Source organism: Spermophilus citellus (assembly GCF_964194105.1).
Source record: "Spermophilus citellus genome assembly, chromosome: 16".
In the NCBI taxonomy this organism is placed as follows: Eukaryota; Metazoa; Chordata; class Mammalia; order Rodentia; family Sciuridae; genus Spermophilus; species Spermophilus citellus.
Window position 1 is genome coordinate 74181397 of NC_138196.1, and position 22192 is coordinate 74203588.

At 54.4% G+C, this 22192-nt stretch overlaps 2 protein-coding genes across 9 annotated transcripts; one reads left to right on the forward strand and one right to left on the reverse strand.

Annotated features, from left to right (window-relative positions):
- Nucleotides 1-4007: 4007 nt before the first annotated feature.
- Nucleotides 4008-17637, forward strand: FHIP2B (FHF complex subunit HOOK interacting protein 2B). 8 transcript variants are annotated; one of them, XM_081269030.1, is made up of 18 exons: nt 4097-4162; nt 5113-5362; nt 8030-8108; nt 9717-9892; nt 11305-11409; nt 11503-11625; nt 11821-12066; nt 12178-12374; nt 12662-12770; nt 12991-13067; nt 13437-13626; nt 14258-14403; nt 14507-14638; nt 14748-14838; nt 15018-15161; nt 15495-15635; nt 15813-15913; nt 16072-17637. In XM_081269030.1, exons 2-18 carry the CDS (start codon nt 5327-5329, stop codon nt 16208-16210), a joined length of 2232 nt encoding a protein of 743 aa, XP_081125156.1. In that variant the 5' UTR covers nt 4097-4162; nt 5113-5326; the 3' UTR covers nt 16211-17637. The 8 variants fall into 8 exon arrangements, 7 of the variants coding, with proteins under 7 accessions (XP_081125154.1, XP_081125155.1, XP_081125152.1 ...); XM_081269031.1 differs by having other exon boundaries at nt 4098-4162; nt 9720-9892; XM_081269028.1 differs by lacking the exon at nt 5113-5362 and having other exon boundaries at nt 4008-4162; nt 12181-12374.
- Nucleotides 17638-18853: 1216 nt separating this feature from the next.
- On the reverse strand, nt 18854-21976 carry NUDT18 (nudix hydrolase 18). Its single transcript, XM_081269715.1, has 3 exons — nt 21672-21976; nt 20563-20776; nt 18854-20313 (listed from the first exon to the last, which is right to left on the reverse strand). Exons 1-3 carry the CDS (start codon nt 21831-21833, stop codon nt 19718-19720), a joined length of 972 nt encoding a protein of 323 aa, XP_081125841.1. The 5' UTR covers nt 21834-21976; the 3' UTR covers nt 18854-19717.
- Nucleotides 21977-22192: the final 216 nt, after the last annotated feature.

Genomic DNA, 22192 nt, shown 5'->3' on the forward strand with positions numbered 1-22192 from the left:
AGTGAGGCCACGGGAGGAGGCCGGTGATTGGCCTTGGTTGATTGGGCAAAGCCTCCCAAGGGACACAGACGTGGCTGAGGGGTCAGATTTGGTCAGAACATCAGAAGGAAGACTTTAGGTGTGTGTGTGTTGAAGGGGGTCAGGACGGGCCTCCCCTGCTGGACATGCTACATGTGAGTGGGGGAAAGGTGGTTGGAGAGATGTCGCAAGTCGGACACCTCTAAGACGGGAGCTGGGCGTGACCCAAGGCCCCCAGATGAGTCTCTAGACCCTTTGGTTAAAACAAAAGCAAAGTAGGTAAGAATCACTCAAACTTGAACGATTATTTTCAATTCTAATTCTGTTGCATCCACAATATTGTTTTATCCTTTCAACGAACCAGTGAAGGTAACAGCAAAATGGGAAAATCGTAGGATAGATTTCATCTGAAGCCAGAAGCCACATGTAACCAATGAGTGGACGAAGGGGACAAATCTCCTAGTTTTCTGACTTTGATTCCTGTCCTGGGAATGGAGCCACTGAGCCACATCCCCAGCCCCCAGTTTCCTGACTTCCAATTCAGGTCTCTCCCTCTAAGGAGCAGTAGCACAGGGCAGGCAAGGGGGTGCAGGGACAGACATGTGGACTCCACATGTGTGTGCCCAATACTGGCATCCACTGAATGTGTGGAGGTTGCCCTGTGCTGGGCATTAGGGACACAGCAGTGACCAGGCCAGCACAGACCCTGTCCACATAGAGCTCTCAGGTTGGTGGGAAAAATGTCAAGGTCACTGAGCACCCAAGGGTGCCAGAGGTGGTGTGTGACAATAGTTAATGTGGGGGGCTCAGCAGTAGTGCGCTCGCCTAGCACCGGCGGGGCCGGGGTTCAATCATCAGCACCACATTAAAAAAAATAATAAAAAAGGCATTGTGTTGTATCCATCTACACCTAAAAATAAATATTAAAAAAATTAGTTAATGTGGGAATGTTAGCTGTGGGCCAAATCTAACACTACGTCCCAAAGGATTGAAGTGGCTGGTAATTTAGAGCTGCTCAGAGTGGGGTGTAGCCCAGGAAACAAAGGCTTACAGAGAGCCCATGCCTCCTCCACGCAGAGCACTCACACGGGTGGAAGACCGGGAGATTAGTCCAGTGCTTTCCCAAACTTCATATATATATTTAGTTGTAGATGGATACAATATCTTTGTTTTATTTATTTATATCCGGTGCTAAGGCAAGTACTCTACCACTTGCCACAACCTCAGCCCCTCCAAAACTTTTAATAGCAAAGCTCTTAAAAAAAAAAAGATCTTACTATAAGTAATTAGGAAACATAAGTTGAATTTTATAGTTAATTATGAAATTAACTGAGGACAAAGAAGCCATCTGATTTTTTAAAAAAATGCCCAGTCAGGGGTTTTGTATGATAGTTGCATTTCTGTCAAACGCAGCATCTAATTTATTATTGTGTTTGGTGGCACAGTATTGAGGAAATGCTGATCCACACAGATAAGCAGTTCCAGAATTGTGCTTGAACACCGTGTGAGTGGATCCCTTCACACTCTTCCCATGGAGAGGCGGCCACCTCGGCCCTCTCCTTGCTTCTCATTTAAAGCAGATGGCTCTGCAGAGACCTGGACTCTTCACTCAAGCTGATAGGAGAAGTTTTATTCCAAAGTCCTCCCCCGAAGGAGCTAAGCTAGCTGCAGAATTTAATACCTCCGTGGTCTCTAACATCTTCGACTTTCATTGAAGTTTTTAAAAGCATTTCTGAAAATCAAATGGAAGGTTCTGGACTCCCCATGCACGTCCCTTATTCCCTGGAGTTCCTGGAAGCACAAGAATGGGAGAAGAGCCAATCTGATCCAGCCAGCATCCTACATCTGTGAGGAAGTGGACCCACAAAAGTGCAGCAGCTGGGCTGGAACTCAGATCTCTTGACTTCCTGGGTTTTTCCCTAAGGTGCCACCCCCACACAAAGCAGCCCTTGCTTCCCCTCGTCCTTACACATTCTGGCCTATGAGTCTCCTCTCATTTCCCATAGGGGTCCTCATGCAGGAACCTGTCTGCAGCTGAACTGTTTGACAAATGTTTTTCCCAAGCAGCTGCCAGACCCTGAGTCAGTTGTATTGCAGCCTCCACTTCACACACTGTCAACTCTGGCAGGTCTTGGTCTCCTGGGCCTCGGTCTTACTAGGGGATGGAGCCCAAAAGTCTTCGCAGGGCCTGCGGTAAAAAAGCCAAGACTCTAAAGAAAGCTCTAGATTCTACAATTCTGGTAGAAGGCTACTCTCCTCTCTAGCCTCACTAGAGAGGAGTTTTGTTGTTGTTGTTGTGGTTTTGTTGGGGTTTTGTTGTTGTTTTTTGTTTTGGTACTGGGGATTGAACCCAGGAGCACTTTGCCACTGAGCCATATATATATAAATTAATCCTCCTGCCTCAGCCTCCTGAGTCACTGGCATTACAGTTTTGTGTCACCATGCCCAGCTCTAGTGGGACTTTTTATGTGTGTGGTGGGGTACTGGGGATTGAACCCAGGGGTGCTAGCCACTGAACTACATCCCCAGGCCTTGTTATTTTTTGAGACAGGGTCTTGCTAAGTTGCTGAGGGCCTGGCTAAATTCTGAGTCTGGCCTGGAAGCTGGGATCCTCTTGCCTCAGCCTGGTGAGTTGCAAGATTACAGGAGAGTGCCACCCTGCATGGTCTTGTGGGACTCTTGGTACCTTACCCGCTCCTCATATGATACCAGTGATTAATAGAATTACATTTTAAACAGACATCAGCCTTTTCCTTGGGAAGAAACTCTATTCCTGGGAGTGGAGGTGGTGATGGAACTAGAAGGTCTATTCCAAAGGCCCAAGCTTTAGACATTCCAGGCAGCTCTGCTAATTGTTGAGGGTCCTGCCTGTGTAATTCTGCCCCAGCCCCACTAGGGATTGAACCCAGGGATGCTCTACCACTGAGCTACATCTCCAGCCCTATTTTTTATTTTGAGACAGAGTATGGTAAGTTACCTAGACAGGCCTGGAACTTGGGATCCTCTTACCTCAGCCTCTAAAGCACTGGGATTACAGGTGTGTGCCACCTGGCCAGGCCTGGCTATGTAATTCCTGGATGTAATTTCCCAGGCCTGTTCCCATTCTTGAGACCCACCTGTTTTGTGTTTTTGTTTTCATTAATGTGGATTGGAAGGGTACAAGTTGTGGCTTCCTCCCTGGGACCTCTAGAGCAGTAGAAACATGATGGAACCACACATAGTTTTAAACACTTGCTATGCTTGTAATCCCAACTGCTTGGGAGGCTGAGGCAGGAGGATCGTGAGTTCAAGGCCAGCATCAGTAACTTAGGGAGACCCTTTCTCAAAAAATAAAAAATGTTTGGGCATGTAGCTCAGTGGTAGACCACCCTTGGATTCAATCCCGATTATTAAAAAATAAAGAAAAATAAAATAAAAAAGGGCTGGAAATGTAGCTCAGGGATAGAGTGCCCCTGGGTTCAATCTCCAGTAGGGGGGGAGGGCGGGGGGAGCCGGGTGAGTACAAAGCAACAAGTGTAATTAGTTAACAATATATTTTATTTAACCCAATATTCCTAACCCATTGCCTTCCCAACATGCAATCAACATAAAACATGATTAGGGAATTATTTAACATTCTTTCTCTTCCTGCCACACTTTCCGAGTCTGGGTGTCCTTGGCCTTGCGCTTAGGGCAGGACCAGCACGTCTGGGCCGCGCCATAGCCACAGGTGGCCGGGGCCACTCTGTGCGCAAGGCTGGGGTGCGAAGGAGGGCGCACACCCTCAATTCAGAAGGAGTTCTAGCTCCTCATCAAGGGACATCCGATCCTCCCTAAAGGGCCCTTCTCAAGGCCAGGTCGCTGGCGGTCACCGGCTCCCCAGGACGCCCGGTGGCACGGCACGGCTGCGCGCTGCGTGGCTCCGGCTGGTACCTGGTTTGTGGCACCGGATGCCCCCCGCGCGCCGACCTCAGCGACCCGGGCCCGCCGGCCGCGCGCGTCCCCAGCCCGCGGGCCGGGCCGGGGCGGGGCGCAGGGCCCGGCCCCGCCTCCGCCGCCCGGCGCCTCCTCCGCCAGCGCGCCGCCGCCGCCGCCGCCCGGAGCCGGCCGGGCCGCCATCATGCTGAGCCGGCTCGGGGCGCTGCTGCAGGAGGCCGTGGGGGCGGTGAGCCGCGGGCCGGAGGGCGGGCGCGGGCCGGGCGGCGGGCGGGCGCGGGCCCCTCGGGCAGGACCCCTCCGCGGCCCGGCCGCTCCCGGGCCTCCCGCCGGGGTCGGCGCCTCCGCAGGCGCAGGGCTCCGGATCCTCCCCAGACCGCCCCACTTCCCTGACCCTGGCCGGGACTGCTTCCTTCTGTGCTGTCCGCCCGCCACCGCTCTCCCCGTTCCCGACGCTGCGTCCCGGGGCGCTCCCACGTCACCACAGCTCCCTCCCCGACTCCCCCAAAGCCCCCTGCCCCGCCCCTGTCTGCTGCCCTCCCCTGGCCGTAGCCCCTCCGTCCCTCCCTCACCTGGGTCTAAAAAACGCCCCTTCCCCTCTTCCGAGCCCCGCACAACTCCCAACACCCTGATGGCGGTCAGGCCGTGGGAAGTACGGGCCCTGAGTGACCAAGTGTCCAAGAAACAGTGCCCTCAAATAGCCCTCTGTGGGAGAAACCCGGTCTCCAGCACGCATCCCACACCACACGAGCCGAATTGACCCCATCAAGGGAGAATCGACTCTGATCAAGGGAGGGGCCGGCAGCCCCTGGGTGGCCTGGTGTGAAAGAATGTATTGGTTTTTCCCATTCTGTCAGTATGGGTGGGTTTTTTTTCGCCATTTTCTTTTGGGACAGAGGGCAGGTTCCAGGCAGCCCCCGAGGGTTCACTTCATTAGATAGGGTGGGAGGTGAGCCCTCTCTTTAACACAGCCTTGCTAAGAAGCTGTGAAGTTACTTCTTGTTCTCCTAATGGTGAGTTCAGTGTATCAAATTGTTCTAGGAGAAACATACTTGGGTTGCACCCCTCTCCCCCAGAACCTGCTCCTCTGTCAGCAGTCATGGTGACTCTACCTTGGCAGACTTGTTAGGAAAGTGAGAACCTTCTATTCACACCCCACCCCTCTTTTTTGCTTCCCAGTCCCTCTCTGCAGGAGGAGACCCTGGGCCTGGTCACCCCATGGAGGAGAGGTTCCAAAGTGGCCTTTCCTTTCTTTCCTATCTGTGCCCAGCCTCCACGGCTGTCATTTTAGAAAGTAATCTGATCAACTAATTCCACCTGTGGGAAAAGGTCTGTCTACAAGGAGGAAGAATGGGCAGGCCCACCTGTTCCTTAAAATGCAGGAAGATCAGGCATGGCACTGGAGATATTGGGAGATATTTTTAGGCAGGTAATCTCCCCACCACCACCATATGCAACATATAGATGGTCCTGGACGTGTGACCCTGTGTGATCCACTGACATGGAGAATCCCTCTCCCACTTTACCCCCATGTTGGGGATCTAAGTCTTTCCCTGTGCTGAATGATTAAGTCACTATGACCCTGGAACAGTGCCCCTTCCTTCCTTCTCCTGACCAGCAAGAATAAGAATCATTTGGGTTCTTTCTAAAACTAATATTTCTAAAAAGAAACTGGGGCAAGTTCTTTGGTCTGGCATTAGAGTAGCTAGTGACATTCAGGAGGCCTGCAGCTTTCTCTCAACAGCTTATGATGGCTGGCCTGCCCAGCTCTCTTGGGCTTTCTGGTCTTAACTGAGTATTATTCTTTTTGGTTGAAGCTCAGCTTAAGTTTTTTTTTTTTTTTTTTTTGAGACTGTGAATGAAATTTGATGGAGGTGAGACCCCATCACAGAACAGATAATTGTGCTCTTCGGGGGTTCGAGGGCTTCCCAAGGTGAGGAACTGTGGAGAGAGTGTTCTTGGGAGTTTACAGGGATAGGTAGTTGATGAGGAGTATTCCCTGAGGGCAGCGCCCCCTGTGGCGGGCAGATGTAAAACCCAGAGCCTTGGGTCTAGGGGGGCTCTCAGTTCAGCAGAGGTGACTTTGCAGTCCAGTGGCATCACATAGACAGTAATAAGATGGAGTAGCTCGTCGTGGAGTGTTTGGAAGTCTGTGGGAGGTGACACTTCAAGAAGGGTCATGGTCCCTGTAGTCAACTGAAGGAACACAAGATTGGGGCCAGGATGAGGAGTGCTTCAAGCTCTCCTTCCCAGTGTCCAGCTTTCTCCCCCTGACGCTCTGGCTCCTACGCATCCTTCCTGCCTTTGCCTGCTCTCCTATAAGAGGCTGTCAAGTGAATCTTCCTCAAACAGAAGGTGGCATTGACCTGCTCCTAGCTGCCTGCAAAATAATACCCGGACTTCTTGGGTTGGCCTTGGAGACCCCGCAAACTCATCAACCCTGTCCTTCCCCAGATGCACCTTGGAGTTCCTTCTGGAGGGAATGTCTTCCTTCTCAGTCAAAATCTGACCTCGTTCAAGCTTGAGTTCAGGTGTGGCCTCAGTAAAGCCTTCCCTGTTCTGGCCTGTTAGATGTGACCCCTCTTTTGTGAGAGGCCCCTTTCCGTCTCTCCTGGAGCCTCATACTACTCCTTTGTAGTTTAGTTATTCATTGGATTTTAGATCCTTTCTGTTTCTTGAGGACTGAGGCTTAGTCGTTCTTGTGTTGTGGCAGCATCTAGCATGGTACTCTGCACCTACCAGGCTCTTAAAAGACACTGTGCAGTGACCTGACGAATGTGTGGCCAGCTCTGTGGAGCTGCATTCAGGCAGGAGTCCAGGACAGGGCTTTCTGGAGCTACCAGCCTTTTGCTGGGTCTTGCTGGGGGACCAAGGCGAGTGTAGAGGGACTCAAGGACCCCAGAGCATTGAGTGCCCTGGGCAAGAACCTAGAGGTTGAAAATGAGCACCTATGGGTAGGGACTATTTGACACGCATATTCCTCCTGCAAACATTCGCTCTGCAACAAAAGAGGAATGGCCTTTTTTGGAGAAGTTTCCAGGGAAAGTGCTGATCACTGGGTCTGAGAACATGGAGATGGAGAGAGCTTTCACAGAAGAGGGGAGCTGAGGGGCTTCCTCGGAACAGTGGCCCAACTCTCTCAGAAGGCAGGGGCCAAGGGTAATCAACTAGGGGTTAAGGGGTGCAGCCTGAAACCTTGGACGAAAGAGGGAAACCCGTAGTAGGCCACTTCTTCTGTGTCTTGCTGATGTGCCCCGTCCAGCTGAATAGTCTGTCATGGTGGTGAATACCGATTTTCTTTCTTTCTTTAAAAATATTTATTAGTTGTTTTAGTTATAGGTGTACACAGTATCTTTATTTTTTATTTGTATGTGGTGCTCAGGATCGAACCCAGTGCCTCACACATGCTAGGCAAACTCTCTACCTCTGAGCCACAGCCCCAGCCCTGAACACCGATTTTCATAACTCTGATTGAAGGGACCTAAAGCCTTGTCTTTGCAGTGTTTCCCACTTTTTTGTGGGGGGATACTAGGGATTGAACTCAGGGGCACTCAACCACTGAGCCACATCCCCAGCCCTATTTTGTATTTTATTTAGAGACAGGGTCTCACTGAGCTGCTTAGCCCCTCGCTTTTGCTGAGGCTGGCTTGGAACTCAGGATCCTCCTGCCTCAGCCTCCTGAGCCTCTGGGATGACAAGCCACCGCCTCTGGCTCTCACTTTTTATCGTTGCACGTGTTTTGGTTCCTGCCTGTGCCTGTCTTGTAGCGTGACCAGGTTGTGTTGAAGTGCTGTCTGTTTCCCCATCAACATGCTTAGCTCTCCAGGACGGGGTGTGCTGGATAGGGAACTGTGGAAGGGAGGGGCAGTGGGGAGTGGTGCCGGGAGGACCTTGGAAAGTGATGGAGACAGTGTTTGTGGGTCATGGAGAGATGTTCCTCTTCTCTTTGAAAGGCTAGAGTGGAGTGCCTCCTCCAGGGCCTCGTGCCCACCCGACTGGCACATCACAGGAGCGGGGTGTTTGTCCCCGGGAGCACCGGAGGCGGAGCTCATGGTCATGGAGCCCCACTGAGGTTGTGGCTCTGCTCTCTCTGCAGCGGGAACCCAGCATCGACCTGCTGCAGGCCTTCGTGGAGCACTGGAAGGGCGTCACCCACTACTACATCGAGAGCACAGGTGGGGCCGCCTCTCCCCAGCCCCGGGGGCTCCTGGAGGAGGACTTGGTCAGAGGGTCACAGTGTAGCTGACATCCACTGCCAGGGTCGGGGCCAAGCCCGTGAAGACAGGGAACAGAAGGGGATACAGAGCCCTGGTTGCCTGTCTTTGTGGCGTGGTTGCAGACTACATCCTCACCTTTTAGGAGAGGAGCTGTTTGCGGGATGAGCAGGGACACAGGGGTTGGGGATCTCGTTGGCCTGACTGCAGGGTGAAGGTGGCTTCACTTGCCTCAGCTTCCTGCTAGGTAGGACCTCCAGGCCTTTATCCCCCAAGTGCCTGTGCCTAGGGTTACTGGTGAAAAGAAACGGAACACATTCCCCTTTCCCTGGGCCAACCTAGGGACATGTCCCTTGTAGAGATCTGGGACAGGAAGAGAACCAAAACCAAGGTCTGGCCTATGCCTGGTCCTTCTCTTTAACACCTTAGAGGGCCAAAGCCTTGGGTCATTTGGCCTCTAAGATCACTCACTGAGGGGCAGAATCTGATTGGTTGCTTTGTAGTCAACATGCCTGGATTGGTAGATGGAGAATGGTTGCCAGGTAACCAGATCCTGCATCCTTAGCTTTCTACCTCCCAGCATTCAGACTGTGTGATTCTAGGCTACACTGTTCCTAAAGCTTTTTTTCCAGCCTGAACCAGCCCAAGAAATCACAAAGTGGCCTTTGGGCACTATTATGACCCTCTGTTAGCTCAGGGTTCTCAGTGTCAGCACAGTCGACATTTGGACAGTATTGTTCTTGTAGAGGGGGAATGTTTTGTGCAGTTTTGTCTGTAGAGCAGCAGTTCTCCACCTCCTGCCCCTCCATCATAACAACCATAACTGTCTTCAGACACTGACCCCCCCATACACACACCCGGTTGGGAACCACCCCTTTACAGCTCTCTTAACAGATCTGCATCCAATTTTTAATTTCCAAAATGGTTCCTAGACCTGAGGCATCCTGAGAGGATGAGGTAGGCCGCCTTGCCGAAGAACCTATGCCTTAGAGGAAAGCTAGGGGGTGCTCCAAGGCAAGTCCCAAAACTTTCTCTATAAAAACCCAGCACCCTGTGAGGCTGACTCCTGAGGCCCCACCAACCAGCTCCTCCATGATGGTGGAACAGGTTGGGGTGGTGTGCAGATTGATTTATGCTTTGTAAAAAAAATGGTGCTGTCCTTTGTGAGTGGGAAAGGGGCATAAACAGGCCCCAGGAGGTTGTCACTCAGGAAGCTGCTAGAAATAGCCTTGTATGTGACAGACCCCTAAGCCCTCAGCTGCTCACTCAAGCCCAGAGAAGACAGGCAGGCAGCTTCTAAAATGTCTTTCTGTGGGCCCATGATGTGTCCTTGTCTCAGATTTTGTAGGAAAATTACCCTGTGATAAAGTGCTGGGGCCATATCCTGGGCCTCATCCAAAAGAACTTTTAAAATATATGAACTGTAAACTTCTATTTCCTGGTTGTCCTCAACCCCTTCCCTCATCTCCCAGGTGTGACCTACCCCTTCCGGGTTCTGCAGGAGAGGGTACAGTTTTTAAGCCAAATGCCCATTTTCATCCCACTCACCCTTACTTCCTGAATCTCAAGTAGATGAAAACACCCCAGTCAAGAAAACAGATATTCCCTGGCGGTTGAGGCAGATGCTGGACATCCTGGTATATGAGGAGCGGCAGCAGGTGGCGGCTGGCGAGGCAGGGCCCTGTCTAGAATACCTGCTGCAGCACAGGATCCTGGAGACCCTATGCACGCTGGGCAAGGCCGAGGTGGGTATGCCCAAGGAGCCTCAGAAACTTCCACTCTAGCCAGCCCCTGGATTCCAGGCTTTTCTACCCTGTCCCACCCAGTACTCACACACACTAAGGGTGAGTGAGCCAAAAGGAGAGGGTTACTGTGGCTGTCTCACTTGGGACATCCCACCTCCTCCCAGGGACTCTTATTCTTTTTATGCTCATTCAGCAAAGATATACTGAACACCTAAAGTGTGCCAGGCTATGTTCTAGACACAGCAGTGACAAGAAGAGAGGAATCCTCATGGGTAAGGGGCCAGATAGCTGTGTACAGTTGGCTCTTGTTATCCAAGGGGGATTGGTTCCAGGACCCCACTCCATCTCCCCTTGAATACAAAATCAATGGATGCTCAAGTCCCTTATTCTAGAAAGGGGTCCTGGATCCAGTGTCCCATGGATATACCAAGGGAGGACCATGTTTGCATATAACCTATATGTATCCTCCTGTACCTTTAAATTGTATCTGGCCAGGTGTGGTTGGTATACGTGTGTAATCCCAGAGACTCTGGAGGCTGAGGCAGAAGTTTGAGGCCAGCCTGGACAACTTAGCAAGACCTTGCCTCAAATAAATAAATAAATAAATAAATAAATAAATAAATAAATAAAAAGGGCTGGGGTTGTAGCTCAGTGGTAGAGGACCCCTGGGTTCAATCCCCAGTACTGGAAAAAAGAAGTCATCTTTAGATTACTTACAATGCCTAATACAAATTTAAGTGCTGGCTGGGTGCAGTAGCACATGCCTGCAATCCTAGTGACTCAAGAGGCTGAGGCAGGAGGATTGAAAGTTCAAGGCAGGACTGGGGTTGTGGCTCAGGCCCTGGGTTTGATCCTCAGCACCACATAAAAATAAATAAATAAAATAGTATTTAAAAAAAAAGTTCAAGGTCAGCTTCTGCAACTTAGCAAGGCCCTAAGTAACGTTAGCAAGACCCTGTCTCAAAAATAAATTGAAAGGTTTAGGAATGTGGCTCTGTGGTAAAGCTTCCCTGGGTTCAATCCCTGGTATCAGAATCAAAATAAATGCTATGAAATTAGTTGTTCTGCTGCATTGATTAGGGAATAATGACAAGAAAAATGTCTGTACATCTGCAGTATAGATGCAATGTGGGATTTTTGCATTTTAATAGTTTTGATCTAAGGTTGGAGGATGTAGAGGGCCAGCTGTAGTATGTTTGATAACTTCTCAGTTATGAGAAAACTAAGGCAGGAAAGGGGGTTGGAGCACAAGGAAGGCGGGTTTGAAACATCATGCAAGGGAACGATACTTTGTGAGAAGGCAGCCTCTGAGCTGTGATGAGGAGGAGGGGAGCCCATGGTTTTCTGGGGAGTAGCGTTCTGGGCAGGTAGCTGTGGCCTCGACTGACAGGGCGCTCTGTTCCCACCCCCAGTACCCCCCAGGCATGCGGCAGCAGGTGTTCCAGTTCTTCAGCAAAGTCCTGGCCCAGGTGCAACACCCCCTGCTGCATTACCTCAGTGTCCACAGGCCTGTGCAGGTGAGGGGCCAGGAAGCCAAGGGGTGTCTGGGTAGGAGGCCCTCCTTCCCCACCGCCCTACTCCCTTCTATTTCTGCCCTGTTACCCTTCCAGAAACTTCTCCGACTTGGTGGGTCAGTCCCTGGGTCCCTCACAGAGAAGGAGGAGGTGCAGTTCACCAGTGTCCTCTGCTCCAAGATCCAGCAGGATCCAGAGCTGCTCACCCACATCCTGGAAGTAAGTATTTCTGCAGAGAATGAGAAAGGGAGGACCTGGAACCCCGGGGGCAAGTCCCCTAAGCCCTTTGAGCAAGCAGGAGAAGTCACAGGCAGCTTCTCTGTGACTCCAGGCTGAGGCCCTGTCCCTGCACTCTTCAGGGAGGTCCCAGGGGAGTGTTCTCCACTGTGACCTGGCATCCCTCCTTCTTTGCAGGGTAAAAAAATCATCAGTAGGAAGAAGGCACCCAGAGAGTCTACCGCCCTGTCCAAAGACTCAGCCTGCCACACGGACAAGGACCATTTCCACAGCAGTGCTCCTGACAAAGGATCCCAGCTGGATGGGGAGCACTGTGGGGCCCAGGCCTTGAACAGCCACCTGCCTGCTGAGACTGAGGGGCCAGATAGTGGGACCGGGGAGAGCACCCTGATCACCTCCCTGCTTGGACTGTGCAAGAGCAAGGTGCTGGCCATAGAGATGACAAGGGTGGAGACAGGAAGGGTGGGGTGAGTTGCTAGGAGGCGATCTGGGGGTTCAGATGCATGTCCCTGATGTATGTCCCCATCCCCTTAGAAGAGTCGAGTGGCCCTGAAGGCCCAGGAGAACTTGCTGCTCCTGGTAAGTGTGGCCTCCCCAGCAGCTGCCACCTACCTGGTGCAGAGCAGCCCCTGTTGCGTGGCCATCGCAGAGCACCTTTGCCAGCTGTACCGATCCCTGCCTGCCTTCCTCGACCCCGCAGACATCGCAGCTCTAGAGGGCATCAGCTGGAGGTAGGTCCTTGGCCAGGGAAGGCCGGTTGCTGATTTCTCTGGTTTTCCACATGGGATGGGAGTCCCTGCTGGCCACCTTTTTCTTGAGGTTACAGAGAATCCCCAAGGGCTTTGTCAGCCTTCTGGAAGCTTCTCTTTTGCAGTCTTGATCACAAGGCCTGCCGTAGAACTGATCCCAACAATAGCAGCTCCAGAGGAGGAGGAGAGGGCCCACTCCCAGCTGTCCTTGGGGAAGATCTTGAAGTTTTTCTCTCGCCCTCCAGATTTCCCACCTTCCGCTTCCCTAGGTTACCCAGTGCCCCATCCGATGAAGCATCCTTCCCTGGCAAGGAGGCCCTGGCTGCCTTCCTGGGCTGGTTTGATTACTGCGACCACCTTATCACAGAGGCACACACGGTGAGCAGGGGCGGGCCCAGCCAGGGCGCTCTCCCGGCTTCCCTTACCATCCCATCTCGAGGACAGGTGGAGCAGTGACTTGATTGCCCAGGGCCAGGAGCCAGCAGGGTCCCTGTGAGCCCAGCCCCTCTGTCTGACATGTGGGCACTGTGAAGACAGAGATTCCCAGGGAAATTGTGATGGGTATGAACACAGTGGAGACACACTCTTTGGCACTCAGGTGGTTGCAGATACCTTGGCAAAGGCTGTGGCTGAGAAGCTGTTTGTGGAGACTCTGCAGCCCCAGCTCCTGCATGTGTAAGTATCTGTCCGGTTTCCTGGGCCTTGGCCCTGGTCTGCATCATGCCCACCACACCAAGCCCTTTCCTGTCCCTTTAAGACCAGGTAACTCCTTGGCTAGAGTTGGGTCTGTGTACTTCACTGGTTAAAGTTTGCCAGGCTGCCCCTGACGGCACATCACTCTGAGCTACATGGGCTGAATGACAGCCTCCCACCCCAACTATATGACCTCAGTAGGCACAGGGACACAACCCAGGACATATTAACCAAAGAAGTAAGGAGAGCAGCCGAGGGTTCTGCAGCACTGCTCCCATTCGCCCCCTGCCCCTGCGCTCTCTCCACCTAGCTCAGATCCCCCCGCCTGGCTAAGGTGCCCTCTGCCCATAGGTCTGAGCAAAGCATCCTGACCTCCACCGCGCTGCTGACAGCCATGCTGCGCCAGCTCCGCTCCCCCGCGCTGCTACAGGAAGCTGTGGCCTTCCTCCTGGGCCCTGACCAGCAGCCTGCAGCCCTTGAGGACAACCCCCGCACCCTGTGTTCACACCTCATCAGACACTGCGACCACCTCTCCGACGAGGTAAGACAGAGGGACGCCTGACTCTGCTCACCCCCACCCTGCCAAGGGGGTCTCCTGAGCACTTCTTCCCATCTTCATTAGCTTGCCCAGGAGATTCTGCCTCTGAGGCCTTGAGCCCCTCAAAGCAATGACAAGGTGATTGGCAGCTGAGCTGTTTTTGTTACCCAGTAATTTTCTGTGACAATATACTCTTCGTGTTGCTGTGTGTTACCGTAGTTTTCCCATTTCCTTGGCTTGTTGGAGGCTTAAACCCTCTGGGATGTAGGGGAAGCTGATAGTCCCATTTTTTAGATGGGGAAACTGAGGCAGTGGCCTTGCCTCTGATAGCACATCAAATAAGTAACAGAGCCTAGGGATATAGCTTGGTGGCAGATCTCCTGCCTGACATGTTTGAGGCCCTGGGCTTGATTTCCAGCCCCACCCCACCCCCACCACACAAGGTCACAAAATGAGAACTATACCCAGCTTTCCTGGTTCCTGGGCCACCCTCCATAAACTTCTCGCCCCAAAGCCTGCCATGTTAGCCCCTGGCCACAGCAGTGACCCCTGCCTTAGAGGACTTTTCTTTATCTGGGCTAGCAGTTCCTAGACACTGAGGTGGGGGGCACCCTGCCATCCCCTCTTGCTCCAGATCAGCATCGCCACACTGAGGCTGTTCGAGGAGCTGCTCCAGAAGCCCCATGAGCAGGTCATCCGTGACCTGGTCTTGTGCAACCTCGACGGCCGTCTGTACGTGGCCCGGGGCTCACCGGAGCCCGAGAGTTATGAGGACACCCTGTAAGTACAACTGGGAGGCCGGGGGCTGCCCAGGACCCAGCCCAGCCCTCAGCACGCCCACGAGCATCCATTCATTGGTGCCTCCCGTGCGCTCTGGCTGCAGAGACCTGGAGGAAGACCCCTACTTCACCGACGACGGCTTCCTCGACTGCGGCTTTTCACCTTCTGCAAAACCTCGTGCCGCTCCTCCCACGAGTGCCCCTGGCAAGACGGCAGTTACTGAGATCGTCAACAGGTGGGAAGCAGGTTAGGCAGTCGGAGCCTCTTGACCTGTGTTCTGTTTTGGGGTCCAGTGAGCAGGGGAGCCCAGGGAAGCACCTCCAAACCTAGGCTCTGTCTCCCAGTTTCCTCTGCCTGGTGCCGGAGGAGGCCAAGACCTCGGCTTTCCTGGAGGAGACTGGCTATGACACGTATGTCCACGATGCCTACGGACTGGTAAGTGGCAGCTCTGCAGTAAGTACCCCTCTTGTCCTTCCGAGGCCTTGGGTTGACAAACTCCTTTGGTGTCCTGCCCAAGCGGCCCCAGGACCATCCCTCCTGCATTGGGCCCCTCGGCTGGGCCCTTCTGGGCCTGCTTCTTCAACTGTCCCCAACTCTCCTCCTTTCTCCTTCAGTTTCAGGAGTGTAGCTCCCGTGTCGCCCCCTGGGGCTGGCCCCTGGGTCCTGTACCCCTGGACCTCCATGAGCCCGAACGGCCTTTCTTTGAGGGTCCCTTCCTCCAAGTGCTGTTTGACCGCATGGCCCGGATTTTGGATCAGGTAGCCAATAGGATTGGGCCCCAGAAGAACTGCAGGTTGGGTCCTCTGAGTCCTTCAAGAGAGCAGGGGCTAGCCACAGGGCTCGACCCCCATCTCTGGGTCTCCCTCTCCATGGCCCCTCGCCTTTCCCCAGGCGGGAAGCCCATCTTGCTTCTGTTTCACATGCCCTAACATGCTTTGGCCCTCAGCCCCAGGGAATCCATGACACACACACATCACGTGAGCCTCCCACCCCCGCACACGTTCACACCAGCCAGGCGCCTTGCTGGGGGAGTGAAAAAATGCTCACCACCCCCTGCCAATCCTCAGTATTGTCCATCTCATTCCCTACAGCCATACAGCCTGAACCTGCAAGTGACCTCAGTCCTGTCCCGGCTCGCCCTCTTCCCCCACCCCCATATCCACGAGTACCTCCTGGATCCCTACATCAACCTGGCCCCTGGCTGCCGGAGCCTGTTCTCTGTGCTTGTTAGGGTAAGAATGCTGGGGAACAGGAAGGAAGGGATCAGGGAAGGGGGCTGGGGGCTGGACACCCTTGCCAGTCAGGGAGAGATAGGTCCCCCTGCTCACCCCTATGGCACAGCAGGGCCAGGGGAGCCTGCAGAAATATGTCTGGTTCCCATTCTCAGTCCTCTCTGGTTCCCATTCTAGGTGATTGGAGACTTGATGCAAAGAATTCAGAGGGTACCCCAGTTCCCAGGCAAACTGCTCCTGGTACGCAAGCAACTAATGGGCCAGGTCCCTGGGGAGCAGTAAGTAACCAAGGGTAGTGGTGCCTTGGGGTGGGGAGGTGGAAGGTTCCTCAGGTCGGGAGCGTGTCTGGCCACTGGGTCAAGCCTTGATATTAGGCTGCCATGCTAGGCACATGCCTCTGCCACCCAGCCATGTCCCCTATGCCATCTCCCCTCAGGCTGGACCACCAGATCCTCCTTCAGGGTGTGGTCGTACTTGAGGAGTTCTGCAAGGAGCTGGCTGCCATTGCTTTCGTCAAGTTTCCCCCACATGGTCCTCAGCTGAACCTCTCCCCACCCCCGGAAGGGCAAGTCTGAGCCAGGAGCATGACGGGCAGGTGAGGAGACTCCTGTCCAAACCTCTGCTCAGAAGCTGCCTCCTGCCTGGCTCCGCTGCCACTGCTCTCCTCTGGGTTGCGGCCTCAGCTCCCAGGCCGACTCTGGGAGGCCTTGACCTGTTGACCACATGGGCCAGGGTTTCAGGGAGTGGGCTTCTGAAGTGCCAAGGAACAAGAGAGAGAGATGGCTTCCCAGGCAGTCAGGGTCCTCGGGCCTTCTCGGAGAATGTGAGTGGTGGCCAGCGAGCGCCCAGACCCTGACCCTTCGGTGTTATGGGACTATCCCCTCAGTGCTGTCCCTGTGTGGCCAAGGCCATGACCTGTGACAGATAACTCCATGGGCAATGGGGACTGAGCTCCTGGCTCCAAGGAACCCAAGCCAGAGAGATGGGGACCAGAAGCTCTGTCACGAGGCACCATGGAAGCTGCTGAAATTTGTCATTTTTTCTTGCCTTCTTGGCTTGAGCCGTGGAGAAGGGGCAGAGAAGGGGACTGTGGGGGATCCCCCTCTTCCTGCCCTGCCCTCCTGGAGACTGTTGCAAAATTCCCAACGCTTCATGGCACATGCCCAAAGCATGCTCCGCACCCAGGCGGGGGCAGCCACTAATGAGAACCCCAGAGCCGTGGCAGCCAGGGCAGGTGGGCGCCTTGGAGCTGGGGAGCCAGGTGCCAGTCCACACAGCTCCAGCTGCTTCCTCTCTGGCGCCTTCTGAACCAGTCTCAGCAGGTCCACAACACCTGGGCAGAGAGGTCAGTGACCAGGGGAGGCCATCCTTGCTCTCCAAAATCCAACCCCCGCTCAATGCTCCCAGTGGAACAGCTGGAGCACAGGACCTCAGGGTACAGATGGGCAGGACACCTCTGCCTCCAGACCCCCAAGGCCTGGTGGGGAGGGGCCGAGGCACAGGCAGTTGGTTCTGGTGTTGTTCTCCCTGTGTGCACTCCATGGCTGGGTCTGCTACCCCACCCGGCCGAATCTGTCTTGACCTGCAGGAACACGGGCGTAGCCAGGCATTACCTCACAGCAGGACTGCAGTTGCTGGCTTCGCTCCTGGGCAAGGAGGAGCAAGCCAGAGCCCCTTTCGCTTCCTTTTCCTGCCCATGCCGCTTCTAGAAGCCTGGCACAGGTTGCCAAGAGGTGACATGAAAGAGGAGGGAACTCAGTGACCTCTACCTCTCCCGCATTCCTCCAGCAGGGGAGGACTCTTGCTGCTTGGAAGAATGCCGTGCACATGTGCACAGGGTGTTGGTGTGGCAGGAGAGCAGACAGTGGCTGGATTGGGTCTGGACACAGATTCTTAAAATGTTGGAGGGTCCGAGAGTCCTAGGCCTCTCATCCATGCACTTTGGCATTTGCACGGTGTCTTCCCCCAGGTAGCACAGCAATAAACAGTGTGACTGCGTGGACATGATGGCTGTGTTCTTCTTCAGCCTTCTCATCCCCTACCCGGGCTTCTCTGCTAATTTGGGCCCATCTTCCACCCCTAAGAAGACAGGTTCAGTTCCTTTTCCAGCACTGGCGCATAGGTGGGTGGTAAATGGAGACAGGCTCTGGCGGCACAAATCCGATATTCCTTCACACCTGCCAGGAACTACTCTCTTGGCTGAGCCACACGACACTGTTTCTACTCAGCTCAACTACAACAGCCTGCCAGCCTGGGAGCGACCAGGAGGGGACAGGCCACGTGGGAGTGTCTGGATGCAGGTCTCCTTTGCTGGATTTGTTGCGTGTTAACTCTCTCTCATTTGTGAAGGGCGGGCCTGATATTTGACATACTTGTCCTTAGATGTGTTGAGAGGGGAGGGCTCCTCTGAGAGGTCACCAAGAGCATTCCAGGGTCAGGCAGGCAGAGAACTTAGAGAAGGGCCCTCCTGTGGCTCTCAACTGGGTGCACATTAAAATCACCTAAGCTGACCTTTTTTCTTCTTTTAAACCCCTGAGCTATATCCCCAGACCTTTTTTTTTTTTTTAATTCTAAGACAGGATTTCATTAAGTTGCTGGGGCTGGCCTTGAACTTGCGATTCTCCTGCATCAGCCTCCCCAATTGCTGGGATTATAGGCATGTGCGCACCTGGACCCTTTTTAAAATGCCAGTGCCCGGCCTGTCTCCCCCAGCAGTTAAGTAAGTTTGGGGGTGGGGCAGAAGGGTATGGAAGTTCTCTAGGTGGCTCTCATGTGCTCCCGTGTGGAAAACAACCATGCTGAATAGTGGGAGGAATATCACCGACTGGGTGTGGACTGGAGTGGCAGGGGAGGTGTCTCTCAGACACTCAGAGTGAACCAAAAAGGGTTTGGTTCATCATTCACAAGATGTGTCTCAGAGGGGCTGAGGATTTCAGCCTCTCTCCAGAGGCCAGAGAGACAAGATGGCAGCTGAGAGAAGGCAGGGGCTGGGAAAGGCCAGAGTTCCCCTGGGTAATTACCCAAAGAAAAGCCCATTCAAGTGTTCACCTGCTCGGAATCAGAAATCTACTCCTTATATGTGGTGATCAGCACAGGATATGTTTTCTTTGTTACTTTGGTTTTCCCTTAAAGTTCTTTTATTTGAAAATACACACACACACACACACACACACACACACACACACACACACACACCTCCTGCTATGATTTGGCAGGAATCAGAGGAATTGAAGAAAGGGTTTAATACAGCTCGGGCTGAAAATATAAGCAGGCAGAGGCGAGAGGGAGTGGGTAGGCTCAGAGCCTGGGAAGCTCAGGCAGAGGCAGGGGCGGTATTTCCGGCTCCAGACCCACCTGCATCTTCCCAGGGTCCCAGCTGCTCAACTTCTGGAGGGGTCTGAGCTGTTTTCATGAAGGTTGTGGCCCCTCCCAGTCACATCCTGCCCAGCAGGACAGAAGAGATAGCAAGAGCCCTGGTGGGCTTAGAGGTTGCAGTGAACAGCAGGAGGTACCAGCCCCAGCCTCCCTGTTGGTGCACTGGGTGGAGGGGGGGACGCCTGGGTGGCTGTGAGTGGGACAGAGGAGCAGCAGTTCTCCTGAACAAGAGCCTCCCTCACTTCACCTCCCCGCCACCCCCCAGAGACATTTAGGCAGGAAAGGCAAGGTGAGCAACATCTATTTACTCGGCAAGGGGCCCTCCCTCAAAGGCCTCCCTACACCCTCCTTTAAGTTGTAATTGCTTGAAAGAATCAGCATGCAGGCCTTTACCAAGGTGGGCACAGAAAGTGAGGAGGAGATGCCATTTGGGGATCAGAGTGCTTCTCATCCACTTAGGGAGAAGCATTTGTGTACCCTTGAGGCAACTAGGTGCTTGCACTCTAGACTTGCTTAAAAGGCACTGTCCCTTTTAGTGCAGTGCAGGGGCCTGTGGCCAGTTCCACAAAGTTTCCCTGAGAATCAGGAAAACTGCCCCTGCTCTCTGTGCAATCAGACTGCCAGCCTCCTGCCTGCCTTGGAGGGAGGGAGGCAAAGTCTGATAGAGAAGTCCTATTGCACAGCTCTTGCCCGCTGCTGGCACCTCCCTATCTATTTAGTGGGACAACAGAAGATTCCTGGAGCTTCTGTAGGAGCTGGGTTTGTAGGTCTCCCTCCATCACCTTCCACCAAGAATAGTTCTCACCCAGAACCTTCGGGGGCTCATCTTGGATCCCTGGGTTCCGAAAAGCCACCGTCACCAGCACATTCAGGCAGATGCCATCTGTATGTTCTTTGCCCAGGTGCTGCAATCCAAGCAGCCCCTTGGTCTCCACTGCCAAATTGTGCAGGGTCAGACACTCCTGTAGCAGCCGCAGGACAGCCACCTTGATGCCACCCCTCTGCTCCATGGGGGTAAAGCCACAGGCAGTGATGGGCAAATGAGGCATCCCCACTGTGCCCACCAACACCCACACTGTCTGTACATTAGTAAAGGTGGCCACCAGCCGCTGGCAGACCACACTGCAAGGAAGCTCTTGGGGCAGGATGAGAGGATGCCTGGCTTGCTGGCGGTACTGGGCAGCTAGCTCTACCAGGTGCAGAATGTCATGGGCTCGTAGTGGAGTGGGCAGGGAGATCCGTGGGTACCAGGCAGCCTGCAGGGACTCAGCATCTGCCTCCTTGGAAGTCTTGAGAATCCCACCTAGGGGAGATTTGGGGCACAGGGAGGGAGAAGGTATTAAAAGAAGCGTGGGGACTGGCAAAGTAAAAGAACGCACAAGAACTCCAGCCCCGATCAGGGAGGCCATGAGCCCTCAGGCTGCAATCAGCCAGCATCAATCTTGTACCAGTCAGAACAGGGCTGGCTGTGGAAGGGCTTCTCTCACCAAAGGACAAGCTGGGGGAAAGGTGGCAGTTGGCCCCTGCTCACATGCCACCAAGTGGGCTGTACCTGTGGGGCGAGCAAGGAACACGAAGCGGATCCAGGAGGGGCCCCGCTCTTCCACCAAGAGCAGTGTCACAGGCTCACAGTGCAGGCCAGCCTCCTCCTTCACCTCCCGCTGCAGTGCCTCCACGATGGTCTCCCCAGGCTCCATTCTCCCCGCAGGAAGGTACCATGACCCCCGGCACTCCCTCTTGGCCTCCTGGATCAGTAGCACCTCATCCTGAGGGGGCAGAGAGAATCTTCACCCCCAACCTGGCTGGCAGTCTGGGGCTCCAGAAGACTAGCCCAACAAGCAACCTTCCCACCCAGGAGCCCAAGTGGATCTAAAAGGTGGTAGCCCAAGACTCCCTCAATGGTGGACACCTTCAAAATGCCGAGCTGTCCAGGACACTGGCCTTTGTGTGGCTGGGGGCTACAGAAAAACTTTCTTTGTAATAATTTATGCCTCTGTGAATTCAGAAAGACTTCCATTTCAGCAAGGGGCTAAGATGCCTGGGAGCTGCTTCAGGGGCTGGAGATAAGGCCCTAGAATGAGGGTTGCCACTTGTCCTGTACTGATTGGTGTTTATATATATCACAATGTAGCTGTCACTTCCCCTGGGGTTTACAAACAGCTTGTGGCCAGTCCCTACTCTGGGAACTGAGCTTTGAAGCTAGCAGTCACCCCCATCTCATCCCATGTGACCCCTCCCTATGGCCTTGGCCACTTGTAACTGTCATTACGTTGACTTGTACAGACATCAGCCCAAAAAAGAGCTCTCAGGGCGCCAGAGACCTGAGTGTAAGCGCCTCATTCCATTCCTTGGAAGTCCTAGCCAGCCATTAGAGGGTCCCACTCCTTGTCACCCCATACTAGACTCCTGGGAGGGGGAATACCAAGGCCTCTCGGCAAGGAGCTGAGGCCTACTGAGTGGGACCAACAGCTCCTGGGCCTCAGTTTGCGCCTCTGTCTATCGGGACAATCACAGGGCTCAGATGCAAGTGTGACAGTGCTTTGTAAAACTGGGAAGCGCCACGCACAGTGCAGTGGTGGCTGCGGCCGTTAGCTCTCGGTCCCTACCTGGGCTGGCTGCGCGCTCCCGAGGCCCAGAGGAGGGCCGCGGGCGGACGCTCACCTGCTCGTTGAGGAACACGGCCAGCACCACGTAGCAGACATTCTTCCGCAGCCGCACGGGCGCGGGCGGCTCACCGGCTGGCCCCGAGTCACAATTCTGTACGCGCAGCCCCTGGCCCCCCAGCACGGCCGCCAGCGCACCCGCCAGATCTTCCGAGGCCATCGAGTCGCCTGGCAGGCGGCGGCCGAGACCCCGCGGACTCCAGAGCCCGGTGGGCTGGACGGGCGAGCGGGGACTCCTTCGCCCACGTCCCCTCCCCTGCAGCCTCTGGCCGGCGCGAACGCGGAAGCGCCCGGCGAGCCCCGCCCGCTGAGAGTCTGCGTGTCACCGCGGCCCGCACGGATTGGCCGGCCGGAGTCGGTCACCGAGGGGGCGGGGCCAGCCCGTTAAGGGGCGGGGCTCCAGCCCCGGGCTGTAGGGACCCTCGCCGCGCTTCTGCCCCCTTGCCGTTCCTGTCTCTCTCTCGGGCGGTCTCCCGCCGCCAACCCCTCTAATTCCTCCAGCACGCACTTGTCAGTGCG

What these genes read in the sequence shown, in the direction of transcription:
- FHIP2B (XM_081269026.1), top strand. Translation starts at nt 4,118, where the DNA reads ATGCTGAGCCGGCTCGGGGCGCTGCTGCAGGAGGCCGTGGGGGCG. An exon ending in CAGCCCCAGCTCCTGCATGT is followed by an intron (nt 13,068 to 13,436) that starts GTAAGTATCTGT and finishes CTCTGCCCATAG; the next exon opens with GTCTGAGCAAAGCATCCTGA. An exon ending in TGTTCTCTGTGCTTGTTAGG is followed by an intron (nt 15,636 to 15,812) that starts GTAAGAATGCTG and finishes TTCCCATTCTAG; the next exon opens with GTGATTGGAGACTTGATGCA.
- NUDT18 (XM_081269715.1), bottom strand. Translation starts at nt 21,833, where the DNA reads ATGGCCTCGGAAGATCTGGCGGGTGCGCTGGCGGCCGTGCTGGGGGGC. An exon ending in CCGTGTTCCTCAACGAGCAG is followed by an intron (nt 20,777 to 21,671) that starts GTGAGCGTCCGC and finishes CTGCCCCCTCAG; the next exon opens with GATGAGGTGCTACTGATCCA. An exon ending in GTTCCTTGCTCGCCCCACAG is followed by an intron (nt 20,314 to 20,562) that starts GTACAGCCCACT and finishes AATCTCCCCTAG; the next exon opens with GTGGGATTCTCAAGACTTCC.